Genomic DNA, 15,367 nt, shown 5'->3' with positions numbered 1-15,367 from the left:
TGAATTGACGTTTTAAAAATTTGGCAGGTTAAATATTTGTCTTTTTTTTAAGACAAAACGACGCCGTATTAATATTTTTTTAAAAATAAAATTAAAATATAAATACATTTTATTAAAAACTTATTTTCCAAAATAAAATTTTTTTAAATCAATTTTGTATAAAATTTATTTAAATTTATATTTTGAACTATTGTATTGTGTCTAATAACTATGTTTAGAATTTGAATTTAAAGAATAAACATGTAAAATTATGTTATTTAAAATTTGAAAATGTCGTGATTTTCTTAGAGATCCGAATAATCTGATTTTAATCCGATTTAATCATACAATACGACCATTGACCCAATAATTCGACCATTGACCCAATAATTCGACCGATAAGGCATCCGGTTTTTAAAACATTGCCTTAGTCACTATTTTTTTTTTAATTTTATCCATTTACTGAAAATCTTGGTAATAGACATTAACCAGGCTCTAAACCTGAAAGATACCTTAGTTTCGTTTAGAATATCAACTCAGCAATTAGTTATTTAATGTCAACCTCAACAGTCAATTGACAATAATTTAGTCGATCGTCCAACTGACTAATAACTAGTGTTTTAAAAACCGAACCGGTCATCAAACCGGTGAGGGTATTTAGTCATTGGTCGAACCGTATGTCTGAATCGGATTAAACCGGATAACTCGATTGAATAGACCGGTCGTTATAACAAAATTATACATGTATAAAACTTGTCGAACCGGATGATTCAATCTCTACAAATATAACTAGCACTTAAATTTTATAAAAATATCATATTAAAAATAAATTCTCACATTCATAATTTAAATTCAAATTTTAAACATAATTATCACACATTGTTTACTAAATTTAATTTAAAAAAGGAAAAACTGTTTAAATATTGAGATCTTCTTCTTCAATATCATCACTGGTAACAAAATCAACTGCATCTACAAATTTTTTATTTTTTTTTTATTTTATTTTTTATTTTAATTTTTCATTAAAAATAATTAAAACGCTTTAATTTTTTAAAATTAAAAAAAATAATAATAAAAAATGCATTTAAACCGCCGGTTCTGAGAAACCATCGATTTTAGCGGTTTAAACCGGTTTTGACCGGTTCACACCGATTTGATGACATTCCCGATCCAACTATTGGACTAGGCCGGTTACCTGTCCGGTTCCCGGTCCAATCGGCCAGTCCGGTTTTTAAAACACTGCTAATAACCTCTGATTTTGTTGAGATTAATTTCAACAGAGAATTGGAAAGGTCACTCCAATGCATATTTTTTTCTAATCCAATACAAACAAACATGAAAAGATTGTATAGGTAAACTGGATTTCAATTCAATTTGGAAGAGGATCACATGCTCCTATCTAACAGACCATTGATGTTCTACTAGTTCTCCGCCTTCTTGATTTCAGAACCCATGACCTGATATCACTCTTACAGGCCTGAACTATTCATCATATCAATATAAATTATGCCGTCTTTATTTCATTTTTCTGGTACCTATCTTCATCATCATATAAGAAATGGAGATTTAGTGACAGATTAATTTGAACTATGAAAGAGTATATACAAAAAACAACCATAATATATAGTTAAATGTTGTACAATTACTATTTGCTGCAGCCTTGATTCAACCCACCGCAAGGAAGGGAAATCATCGTTCAAACTTGCTCTATTGTAGTTGACTATTTTCTGTGAATATGTAAAACAGCAACCTCGGTCCCATTGTCTTCAATTCATGATCAAAGTTTCCTTGATGCCCTAGCATTGTAGTCATGCTTAATTAGATTTGATCTCAGCAACATGGAGCGAACATCACGATCAAATTCTCTTCCAGTTTCTAGAACCCTTTGAAAGGTGGCATTCCTTTGATCTGCGTGACGTGCATACAATATTTTGTTGTGTGAATCAATTCTAGCCTGCACAGATCCAAAAGGTTCCATAAATCATGAGCTGTTCAAGTCCAAGACAGATTTTTCTTTATACATTGAAAATTTTAAAATCATATGCCAAATTTATTTGGACATGTATATGCAATGCAATACTAATATTTGTATAATTTTCTAAAATTCAGGCTGGTTGAGCTATGAACCACAAACATGAAACAAGGCATAGTAACTCAAACCAAACCTGTATCTGATTATCAGTAATCAATGCTTCGAGTTCTTTCTCAAGTCCGACAACAGTTGTCTTGAATGCATTAGCCATCATATTCAAATCAACAGACACAAATGGGTGTGTATACTGGATTAGGGCTTTGTGACGAATTAGATCATAAAGTGTCTCGACATGGTCGTGCAAATGTATATCAAGAGACAGATTTGCTTTGAGATTCCCGAGGTATTCCAGACAGGAAGCATAGTGGCTGCAAAGACAACGAAAAACTATATTTATTTACTGCCAGAGACAGGGAAATCAAACAAAGTGTTATACAAACAATTTGAGCAAGATAAAAGATGTAACAAGACCGCTATTACCCATTATTTATATAATCAAAATCAAAATCCGTTTTTAAAATGTTTTAATTTTCTGACAAATAGAAAGGACAAAATAAACTAACCCCATAAATATCAATCAAGTCTAACTATCAATGTCTAATGAATTCACGGCTATATTCTCTTACGTAAATATTCCAATCTATTCTTTTAAACTTTGGTCATTTTTCAGTCAAGCAGCTTAGTACCACACATGATGAAATGCCCAGTGCAACTCAGCCTAATCAAGACTCGTAAATTTACCTTTAATTTAGTTAAGCATGAAAAAAAAGTGATCTGTAGTGAGCAATGTCACATAGACCATGTGAATTAAGACAAGAAAAGAGAGATATGAGATAAAACTGTATGTCTAAACTATGTGATAGAAGTGTATAATAAATATACCACGTACCTATAGTTATCCTAATGACTAATCACCATAATTATTTATTACATGTACTGTACAGCATACAACTACCCCAATTATACTTTTACTAATAGAAAACATAAGAAAATAGCAGAGAAAACAAAGAGCACTTGCACCCACTTACCTCGAGTAAAAGTCATTAATCAGTTCCCGTACTTCAGGTACTAACTCTAAGAAATTCCGGAAGTTGGAATTATCTATAACTTTACTCTGCAAAATATAAGGAATAAAATCATTAAGACAGTGTCACCAATGTCTCTGAATAGTTATTTATAAGAAGGATTATCAAGAAAATATAATGTAGAACTTGCCTTTAACTCCGCCCTATCAAATGTCGCAAGTGCACAAAGTCCCCCATATGTTGCAACATCTTGAGATGCAATTACGTCATTATAGTGACTACTCAGTTCTGGGCCTGTTTCTAGAAACTGCATTAAACCATGGAAATATGATTGCCAAAGAAAATGGAATAGGCTGTCATGCATCAAATAATTATAAATGAATATCCTGAAACTCCAGATCAGAGTTACATAGATCATGCAGTAGTCCTTGAGTGATCTAGTATTAATTAGAGTCAAAAAGAGAGAAAGGGAAAAGACCTTTCGAGCAGCAAGCTTATACTTTTTGGCCTCTAGATTTGCCAATCCTGCGGCACATCGTAGCTTGGAAATTATTATCGGGTCAAGAGCATCTGTTCCCTGCTCTGCCTTGCTGACATAGCTTGAGACATGAGAAAATTGCCCCATCTCAATGCTGACGAGAATCGTACTCAAACACATATGAACTATATGCTTTGATGTAGTGCAATAATCCCGGGTACGGACATAACTTTTAAAAGCATCTCCTAGTTGACCATGAGAATAGTAAAAATCTCCAAAATCGTTGTATCCCATTCGTATGCTTTCTTTAATCAAGTTTGTCTGAAAAAAATTAATGAAATCCTGAACTAGACGGCGAGTATAAACAGCAACTGTAGTTTAATTAAGGTAGTTGGACTTGGAAAAGGAAAAAGAGAAAGCAAGTCATACAGTCATATTAAAATATCATATAAAATGAGCTATGAAGCACGGACACCTCTAGGAGAAGGTGTGTCGCGGTGTTCGACACACATCGGTGTCCGACGCTCGAATGACACTCATACAACATGTGTCAGACAATTCAGTCAAGTGTTTTATAAGAAATAGTTTTTTCTTTGCTTCAACACACCTTATACATTTATTGAACAAATCTCACATACAATCTTAAAAGGTTAAACATGTATGTAGGACAGTAACACTTATATAACTGGGTTTGGGTGGAATCCATCTAGCTACTTCATAATGCCAATTAAGGAAAGTAACACTTTCATATGTCAAACACCTATATAAGGTAAAGCTCCACTCAGAAACTACTTCAGAATTCACAACAATATCAAATAGAAATAACTTGACGATACAATATACTCTTGAATGATTGATATGTTTCCTCGAAGTACTAGAACAGAAACCAATTATAAGATTAAGCAGAATTTCCAGCCTGAGGGCACACAATTACTAATCCCAACCATCTACCCTCACGAATTCACAGAACATGGTACACGCAACTATCTGAACAAACCTTTTCATCAATACAACACCATCAAAATATCTCTCTGCTACATTCATAACCCACTAACTGCCACGAAGAGTAGTCCTACCCTGATAACGGTGCAGAGCGGACGACCCGAAAAAGGAATAGTGAATAGCAATGTTTAAAAACTCGAGAGTTTACGCAAAATCGGCAAAGGATTCAAAAATCATAACTCGAGGACCGTAGCACGGATCGTAAGATCCTACTACTGGTGGAAAAATATATTTTTACATGTAATTTAGCACTACTACTGCAGCGAGTCGCGTCGACGGCGATGTCTTGTTGACTGAAAGGGAATTCAACGAAAGAGAAAGCTTGAATGTGGAAGAGAAAGAAGAAGCTTGAATGTGAAAGAGAAAAGAGGAAGTAATTTTGTTTAAATCATGGTTGTCAAAATTGGGATTTCACTCAAGATCGTTGGGGTATGAAAAGAGCGTGAATCGTAAGATCCCACCAAATCAACAAAACTATACAAATAACTAAAAAAAATAACATTAACATAAACTTCCAAGATTCCAAGATTTAACATAAACATAAACTACATCCAAAATTCCAAAATTTAACATAAAACATCCAACACATAAACATGCTTCCAAGCAATATCAGTTCTGCTTCCAGAAGCATTTTTTTGAACTTTTGATGGTGCAGATGAAGATGCGCGAACTGAAATTGAAGACATTGAAAAAAAGTGGGGTAGAATCCGTAGAATGGCATAGAATAAAGATGAGAAGAAATTGTAAGATTGATGAGAGATGAGAAGAAATCGTAACATTTATTAGAAGGAATTGAATAGAATAAATGGTGTAATTCTGTCATTAAATGAGTTGATATTTTCCATATTGAAAACCCTAGGAGAAAGGAACCGATACTGATATTAAAAGCTAAAAACGGCCAAAACGGCTAAAACACGTCACTTTCAAGCTGGACCGAGTCAGGTCGAACCGGGTCGAAGCAGATTGAAGTGCGTCGAAGCAAGTCTAAGTGGGTCGCAATAGATCTCCGCTTCCACGATGTTACGCTCTTACACTGCGCTCCGACCGCGCCGCCTTCTCCGACAATCTTGGCTGCGCGCCGCAGCATACAGGTCAGTGAAACTCGTAAGATCTTAAGATCTTACGATCTTAATCTAAATCTTAATAACCATGGTTTAAATAATTTGTTAATGAGGAAGAAACAGCTCGAATGTTAACAAGGAAGAAATAATGGGACAAAGAGAATTTATGTTGCAATAATTTGGTAACGGTTGAGTTATTCCATTCCATGATACAACAAATTTTCCTTGAAAAAGAGAAAGTTTGATCGTTCCCGACCCAATCCAGGCTCGTTCTAGAAAATTAGGGTTTTTTCTATAAAAAAAACCTTAAAACTGAAGTGCCTTTCTGCAAAAGTGAAACGAGTCACATTTAGAACTCGGGTGAGTTTACCAAATTTCACCTACCGAGCTTACTGCCGGTTCAGCACGTCGGCAAGCCATTGAGACGTTAACTCACGATTTTGCGATTCAACTCGCGATACTGCTTACACTGGCGTATAGTGGGATGACCGCTCTATTTGATCATTTTTTAGACAAATTACATATAATAATTACAAACATATATTTAATGTGAAATTAAACAAATAACTCAACTCATAAAATATTCATAAATCAAAGCACACATGACTCTTAAGGTGCATAAACAACTAAGAAGGAAGGTTAAGATTGAATCTCAACTCAAATTTGATTGAAAAATCCAAAATTACCATTAAAGCATTGTATATTTAAGGGGTCATTTAAGTTTTTTAGAGGGGAAAGGATGGCAAGCCAGAAACCGCTCCAGCGCGGGAACTGCTCTGCTATAGCGGGATAGCGCTATTGGCTGCTATTGACTACTCTACTATCTATAAAAAAGCAAGGAAACCATAATGTACTGATGCTCTATCCAATCAAAAAGCAAAACCTACAGCAAGCCCACAAGGTTTCTGAATGTAATACAATCAGTCAAAACTAGAAGCATCAACAGAACACAAATGATGCACAAATTCCAACCAATAACAATACAAAAATCAAAAGTATCTGGTCCAACAAAACATAGCTTAAATAATAATAAAAAGCTAAAAGCGTGAAAAGAGAAAAATACCCTATAAGCATTAAGCTCATTCTCGAGCCTCTCTTTCTTCTGCTCAGCCTTTCGATCAACCCCTTCACACCAACTCAAATCCATCTCATAGTTCGGACCCAACCTCCCATTAATCTTCTGCACAACTTCCCTAAACAACTGTGTATTCTCCCCCTTCTTAATCTCATCATACGCCATACGAAGCGTGTCAAGCTGCACCGTAGGGTTCTTGCTTTTGCTAGCGATGAACAACAACCGCATGATCTTCGTCCTCCCTGAGTACAGAGCCGCGTACGCTTCGACGTCGAGTTGATCGCCGCTCATGATTGCTCTCCGGCTACGCTGGTCGCTTTCTTCGCCGCCGTTCGCGTAGATTTCGTCGATCATTGTTCCGGAGGTCTCGTCGTCTCCGTCCATTGAGGGATTGAGATTAGGGTTTGGGTTGGAGAGTTTGTTTGGGTGTGGTGTGACTCACTGAGTTACTATGTGGGCTCGGATGTGAGAATCACTATATTCGGAGATCCAATTGCTTAATGCTTGTCCTTTGTATTAGTACTTCCGTGAACACTACTGTCGGTATAAGGACCTACGTCAAAATAAACCAGACATGATAAGAGGTCTTAATATATTTTTGGTGTTTGTTGGGTACAACCATTTTTTTAAGGAGATTTAAAGGTAGTACTTTGTTATTGTAAATTTGTTTTAGGGTCATGCTACTTAGGGCACATGTTAAGGATACTATAATTAGAAAAAACTAAATGTAATTAAATGCAATAAAGACATATTTAAAATTCCGATACATTGAATGCACGCGTTCCAAGAAATTTTTTCTATAAATATCTAATTATCTTGTGCCCTTGGGGCACATGTTAGCTTTTCCCTTTATTTTATACCATCATCTAATATAATTATAACATTCAATCATATTTTATTAATATTTTAAAATTAAAAGTATGATTCGGCGGAATACACGTTTATGATTGATTGACGATGTAAAGATGTCAGTGTATACCTTTTTCCCTCTTTTTCAAGTTTATAATATAATCTAAGAATAACAAATAAATTGCATACTCTATCAAAATTGCTCTTTCGCCTCAAAAAAAATTACACTACAACAAGTACTAATTAGTAAACAACAAATGTTGAAATTAAAACACTCACAACTTTCTTTGTGCCACATGTGTCACATTCTAATTACCACATGTCTCAAGTATTTTTTTTCTCCTCCACTAAAACACTTCATCTTTCTTTTTACTTTGCATTCCACCCCCTTTCATAAAACACCCTTCTCTCTCTTTCTCTCTAACCTCACTCCCTCTTCACTCACTCTTTCCATTTTTCTCTCTTTTTCTCTTTAACCCCACTCCTTCTTCACACCCCGTCTCTGTTTCTCTCTAACCTCCTGAGTCGAAGCTTCAAACTCATTTCAAGCATCATTCATTTCAAGGTTCTGACTCTTCGCCTTTTTTCTATTATTTGTAGAACCCAAATATTTTATTATAATTTTCGTATTTGTTGCAGTTGAAGTCCATGTTTGTAGTTCATGTTTATGTTACCTTTCTTCTAAACATGGCAATTTCAGGATTGTTTATGTTACTTTTTTTGCTCTGTTGCAGTTGAAGTTCATGTTTGTGATGCTTGTATGTCCCATGTTATTTGTCTTCTGCTTAGATTTGAAAGATACTACGGGGATGTTTGTTGTTTTCTAGTTGTCATGTTTCTGATGTTTCTTATTTTTCTTCTATTGAAGTTTTTTTGTTCAAGTTATCATCTGATCTCCTATTAACTATATAACATTGTGTGCTTTAGAATTAGTTTTACTGAAATGGTGTATTTGTCTTCTGTTATTTTATGGTTTGTTTAACCCAAATACTTTTTAGTGCAATAACTTTCAATGTTTCTCACCCAAATCAAACCAGTTAACACTAATTTTCGAAGGATTTCGTAAAAATGTTTATACTTTGTGTTCATGAAAATTGGATTTGATGTTTCTTATTTTTCTTTTGTTGAAGTTTTTTTAACTCGACTTATCATTTAATCTCCTATTAACTATACATTATTCTGTGTTTTCTAACTGGTTTTACTGAAATGGTGTATTTGTCTTCTATTGAGTTTTAAATTTTAACTTTGATTTGTAACTAATGTATTTGTGATGTTATTTGCCATTGTTTTATTTTATATTTGGTCATATATTGAATTTGGATACTAACAACACATTTTTCGGTTTCACACTCAACTATGTTAAATGTTGTTTTTCTTATTTGATATCCTCGGATATCAACACATTTTCTAATATATCTAAAGTGTCATTTTCCTAAATTTTCTCCAACACGGAAAAATACATCTTTTCCATCCTGTATTGAATTTGAAATTGGGCAAAAAAATTGATAGCTTGCAACATTTTTGAAAATTCTGTAGTCAAGGGTCAACTCATCATTAAACTCCACTTGCTACCTTTATCAATTATGACAATCTGCTGATACTTTTTGCACAGTTTAAGGTCTGTTTCGTTACAAGGTACAACTATTTTTCTCCTACACACATTTGTGTATACTCAAGTTACACATTATAATATAGTTTATTTGTTTCAATGCTTTCAAGTACAATGCAATTAACATACTATTTTGATTGAGTATTTTAATGATGATAAATCATAGTCTGCATTAGCATGACACACTAATGTGTAAGAGCCATTATTTATGACAATTGGTTTATGTTTGATATTTTCTATTGTTTCAAAATAGTTGTGTATTTTTCAAGTAATGCTCATTAAATTGAGAGCATTATAGACTTTGTGTTCATCTCTTTGATTCATAAACATATATGTTTATACGTTTTTTATTAAGATTTGACTAAGTTAAAATTCCTTAAAATAATGCTCGTCTTTATATGTTTATATGTTTTGTATGAAGACGAGATAGTAGAGTCTTTTTGTAGTGCATTAAAAACGTGTATGTTTACCGTGTTATGAAGTCTGCTGTCAGCTTATAATTAGTTTCAAAATAATCTCTATTTCTACTACTGCAATGTAGTTGCAATTGGCAATGTTTGTGCCATAGAAACTACTTGAAATTGCACTACTATTATTGTGTCTCAGAAAACCAATGCAAGATGTTTCAAGTTTTGTATGCTTATGTGTAAGGAATTAAGATCATTGGATGACTATTTCTACCACTTTACTTCTATTTTAATACTTATAATTTAAGTTTAGGTAGTATCCACCTAATTTTCTATTGCTAATACAATGGTTTTTGTCATGAAAGTTCACGTTGAATGCTCAAATGGATGATGTGAAACAATCAATAGATAAATTGAACCACCGCTACATGATTTTTTATTCTTATCCACAAAGATTAAGCCACAACAACTATTATGTGCGAGTGTGCAAATCATCCAAAACAACAGCTGATGTATATGGGCGAATTGTGCAAAAATGTATGCACTTGCATGTTCCCAAACTTTTACTCCTTGAAGTTGATGTAAGAGTGGTCAGGAATGACGATGTAAGTGAGTTGGTTTTGTTACAGTTTCCCCATTTGAAGTAGTCCTATGGTATTGTACAGTTAAGTGTTTCTATATACCACGGGGTATTTTGTGCGCCTTCTTATGCTTTGGTCTATTTCGGTACTCTTCTAATGTTTTTTTTGCCATTCGCCTCATTTATCGACAAAAGGCAAAAAAAGCTATTCTAAATTTGTTGTTCAATTGTTGTTGATATGGATGCTTGTGTTCAGTTATCTTATCCTTTTACGTTGGATTAATTATTTAATTAATTAAATATGCATTAATATAATTAATCATTAATATATTATATTATGGTCAATTGTTTCTTAAACACTAATTATATATGAATTATTTGATTGGATTTTGTGTCTGATTGGACCATAATGGTTTGGACCATTCAGTTAAGCTCAATGAGAGGTCCATACCCTCAATCGATTATTAATTTAAGCGTTATCTCATTATGTGATTAAAAATACCCTGAAATCTTAGATGTTAATAAGGGTAGTAATTCTCTCATACTAATTCTCTCCGACGCTAATCTCTCATATCCTAAAAGGTGCAACGTTCTTATTATTGTTGATTATTCTTTAATATAAAAATATGCTATTGTTCTTCTGTAAAAAACCAGATATGTGGAGCTTGTACTCAGAGATGGGGAAATCTTGTGGAACAGATGTTATTGAGACTGACTTTGGGGATTTGGGTAAAACCATAGTGATAGGTATTGACCCAAGAGGGTGTCTGGCTTATCCCTCTTGTGGGAGCCCATTTCTATGTCTATCAAGGGACGAGTCAGGTCCCATTTTCCATTCTCCAAGGACTCTTTATATAGGCAAGTCATTGGTCTAATGGTCATTAAGGCTTTTGTAACGTCTATAATTGTCAATAAGTACGGTAACATTCGTAACCGCCCATAATGGCTTGTAAAATTCGTAACCATCGTCCACAATGGCTTGCCATCCCGACTTTCGACCTCTAGATGCTCTAGTAACAGCTCATAACTCGGCTATCGATTAAGTACCTGATTTCTGTTTATATGCAGTTCTTGGCTAAGTTACATGTTTGTTGGGTAAGGCATAGTGCTTGGCCATATGCATATTCCATGCTATAGGTCATGTCTTTATAAATATTCCGAGTATGGAACAACTATAATTTGTATATATCTAATTAATTAAATCTATTATTTTTCTCTCTTCCTTGCAATAATATATGCTCTCTAACGATTTTGATTTATGTGATATTTTTATTGAATTTTATGCAATGTAAAAAAGAAGATGTAGAGACATCGGGTATCATTTTTTGTTTGGCATCAAATGGTAACATACAAACAGGAAAAAAATATCAATTGAAGTTTGTATAATCTACGTTGTCCTTTAAACAAGCCAGAGAGTTTTTTTTTATGATTCTCGCTAGCTTACTCAGATGTCAATATAACGCATAAAATGCTTTAAGATGATTATCTAGAGCCTTCTTTGATCCATGGCGAAGCTTTATGGATTGTGCATACAAATTAAAGATGAATATACTATCTTCATTCATGTGAGTTCACAAGAAAAGACTATCATTTCTTGTAAATCATTTTCAATAAGAATATACCAAGGATATGAAATATGAACAATAAAAATAATATATGATATCATAATTTATTTTCTATTATATTTAATATGCTAGCTTAACTGAGATACAATTCACACTATTTAAAGTGAACTATATATTATAACAAAACTATAAGTTGATTCGTTAATTCAGCTTTATTTATTGACATTGTTCAAAATTACTTGACTGCTAAAATTCTTTCATTGACTAATTCTCATGATTTATAAACTTACATACTCTAGTATTTGAAAATACTATAAAAAATTCACTTTACAATAGAATTGAGCCAGTTGTCATAAATCTTTTTCTCTAAAAAAAAAAAAAACTATAAGTTAAACTATTTTAATTGAATTAGTCATTAGAATTGAACTATTAAATCAATATTTTTCATTTTCTATTAGTCATTTCATAATCTATTAGTTTCTATGTTACTTCTTTTTCAAAAAAAATTCAAATTTAAAAAGGTCAATTATTTAGGACTCTTTTTAGTTTTTCACATATCTAATTTATTACAAATTTACAAAGGTCAATTATTTATGACTGTTTTAACATATCATTGTGTATTACTTTGATAAAAAAAATATTATTGTGTATTATTCAATTAAATTTATCATTTCATATTTATAAGTGCATTTAGAAAAATTATATACCAATTAAAATTGATGGATCCGTGCGGACGCACATGTCTTTCTACTAGTTTATGTATTATTATTAGACTAATTTATAAGTTAATTTTTTGAATTTATTCATTTAAATAAATTAATTTAATTAGTTTAATTAAAACAAACTAAAATTCAATCAATTATTGTATTTCCTATAAACTACTGGATCAATTTATGTGTCGGTTGGGCCAGCCCAGTAGATAAAGCCCAATAGTTAATAAAGGGTGCCACGGAGAAAGTATGTGATTTTATCTTTTCCTCCATAATATAAAATTCTTTTTACGAAATATTCATGCATGATCTTTTAGAAATGATCTAAGGGCCAACCCTCAGTCGCATCTTATTGTTGTGTGAACTTGTGTTATGTGGACGTATACATAGTTAAATAGTAATAAATGATGTAAAAGTAAGCATATCGATCCCATAGAGATTGTGATGATTTAAGTTTATTCTTTCATTAAAATCTTGTAGCCATGAGCAAAATGATAGTAATACTATTAAATTGTTACTGATTCAAGTTGAAATACAACAAAATATAAGTGAATATAAAGAAGTTAAATAAATAGTAAGAGGTATGTTGGGTAATGGTACATATAATGAAGTTCATATTTTGAGTTTGTCTAATGAGATATGTCGTGACAAATGAGGCAGAAGGTGATCTAGTGGTGTATGTCTACAACATCACGATATCTGCAATAAGTCAAGGGAACAACTCTTGAAGTCTCACAATAATATTAAAGCATGTCTTTCTGCATCTTCTAATTTCCCATATGGTTATAGTCCTTTATCTTTAATGTGACTAATATAGTGAATATGTCTATTCTACTATTTTCAACTAAACTTACTTATGAAGTCTCTTAGTTAATGAATCTTTCAACCCTTAACCAACTATTGCCTATTTATAAGGTGAATAATCAAATAAAAAAATGTATAACATTATTTCACATAATAAAATGCATCACTACAAACCACTCCATATTAACACAAAATACAAATTTTCATTAAACTTCACATTGCTCAACACAGAGAGTTTTAGCTCGTGATGAGCAAAAGAAATACAACAACACAAGTTCTTACATTCAACATTTCTAAACACAAATGAAAAAATGTAAACCTAAGTATGTCACTTTACTCTTTGCAATCTTTCAATCAACAGAAGGCGAGTTGTGTCACACCTAGAACCTCAACGCTTCTTCAATGGAGGGAGAGAGTAAGGAACTATTCACTACTGTTCGGTCTTTTTGTTCTTCAGTAAAATAATTTTTCAGAGTAATTTCTCAAGTTTCCAACTTCTAAACCTCTCTCCATTTTGTACAAGAGGTTCCTTTTATACCCCCTAGCTTTTAGGGTTTTGTCTTGTCATTGGATCATGGGTCTTGTGGATATTTCTTGGTTTTGGCCCCCTAATCACAACATATTCTTTCTCATTTCATTTGAATCAGCTCTAGCTAGTACAATTTTAAGCATTAAGGGATAACACAACCTATGACAGGTCTATTGTGCTACCAGACATAAAGGGTGTCATTATGTGCAGTACATCTTTTGCATAACTTTGTCTTGCAGTGCTTGATCTTATCCAGTCAAGTTTCTAACTCATTTTCACTCTAGTCCTCACTTTGTTGCCACATTTTCTCTATTGCCATGAATCTTTGATCATTGTAACCTTCTTTGCATTTAATACTTTGTTGAAAATTGAGGTTAAAGTGATTTCGTTGTTCTATCGTGTCAGAACTTATCACAAAGCAGACATACACAAGTAATAACAACAAAAAGTCCACAAAAGAGAACACTTATTATTCTCTTCACAAAATTACTTAAAATAGCAAAATAGATTTAACTTAACCTAACAAACTTGCTTAGTAGCAAAATAAATTCAAGTGTTAAGGGCTTGAATATCTCAAAAATAGTGAGTTATCACACTCCCATACTTGAATCATTACATGTTCTCAAGTGATGAAACATATATCAGAAAAATAATGTGTCCCTTCATTTATTACTTTAGCAGCACATTTCATGTGACTCGAGATTTTTCTCAAAGGAACACATCCAAAAATTGGCACAAGCTAGTTCTTGTTATAATTTAGTCATGTTAGTGTGTGTGTGTGTGTGTGTGTGTGTGTGTGTGTGTGTGTGTGTGTGTGCGCATGTGTGTGTGCGTGTGTGTTGTGTGTCTGTGTAACTCATGATGCTGTCTGTCATGCTAGAAGTCTTCATTCAAGATAATTAGCTTAAATTCTATTTTTATTACTTTATTATATGGTCCATGATTTAATTTTTAGTTTTAGTAGGGGGAATTGACTAGCTTACTTATTATTTTGGCTTTTTGGTTCATTTCACACTAGAGAATTCTACTTGCATCACTTTTCTTAGTAACTTTTTCTAGATGCTCTACCTTTTCACCTGACGGGATCTATGGCCTAATCGCTTAGATGATGGATAATTGAGTCTATAATCGATTATGAGTTTCTTAGTGATTGGCAACAATCCTTTATATAAACATTCCATTTTCAGTTAAAACAATCGATTATCTGCATTTCCTAATTAATTAGTATAATTTATTAGGTAATTAATTTAGCCAATAGATTATACCCATATTTACACAATGTATTGACCTATAAATATAGAGCTTCTCTATCACCTTTTCACATTCCAAAAATGTAAAAAAAATATCACTTTTCATTTCTCTCATAAACTTTCTAAATCTTTCATACTTTTCTCACATATTTTATCCATAGTACTTTGAGAGTGTTCTTGGGTAAATATTGTTCAAGGTAAGGGTAAAATTATAAATTTATCAAAAGTATATTTTTCTCTTGAGTAATCACTGTTTGGTTAGTGAGCTTCGCTGTTGAAGAAAAAACTCTTGTTTATTCCTGAAGATTAACCAGTAAAAATCTCTACAACGGTTCTTGACCTCAGCCCGGTTAAAAACTTTATAAATTCGAGATTAGCCTAGTTTATAATCTCACTTTGTTTCTTAGTTCAG

At 32.7% G+C, this 15,367-nt stretch overlaps 1 protein-coding gene across 1 annotated transcript; it reads right to left on the bottom strand.

The window, feature by feature from the left end:
- Positions 1-1,473: 1,473 nt before the first annotated feature.
- Positions 1,474-7,218, bottom strand: LOC131639298 (COP9 signalosome complex subunit 1-like). Its single transcript, XM_058909802.1, has 6 exons — positions 6,641-7,218; positions 3,515-3,835; positions 3,227-3,343; positions 3,040-3,125; positions 2,145-2,379; positions 1,474-1,933 (listed from the first exon to the last, which is right to left on the bottom strand). Exons 1-6 carry the CDS (start codon positions 7,034-7,036, stop codon positions 1,757-1,759), a joined length of 1,332 nt encoding a protein of 443 aa, XP_058765785.1. The 5' UTR covers positions 7,037-7,218; the 3' UTR covers positions 1,474-1,756.
- Between the last annotated feature and the right edge of the window lie 8,149 nt (positions 7,219-15,367).

The sequence above is a fragment of the Vicia villosa genome, unplaced genomic scaffold (genome assembly GCF_029867415.1).
Source record: "Vicia villosa cultivar HV-30 ecotype Madison, WI unplaced genomic scaffold, Vvil1.0 ctg.002580F_1_1, whole genome shotgun sequence".
Classification (NCBI taxonomy): Eukaryota; Viridiplantae; Streptophyta; class Magnoliopsida; order Fabales; family Fabaceae; genus Vicia; species Vicia villosa.
Note: the sequence above shows the minus strand (reverse complement) of the source record. Positions and strands in the feature narration are given on the sequence as shown.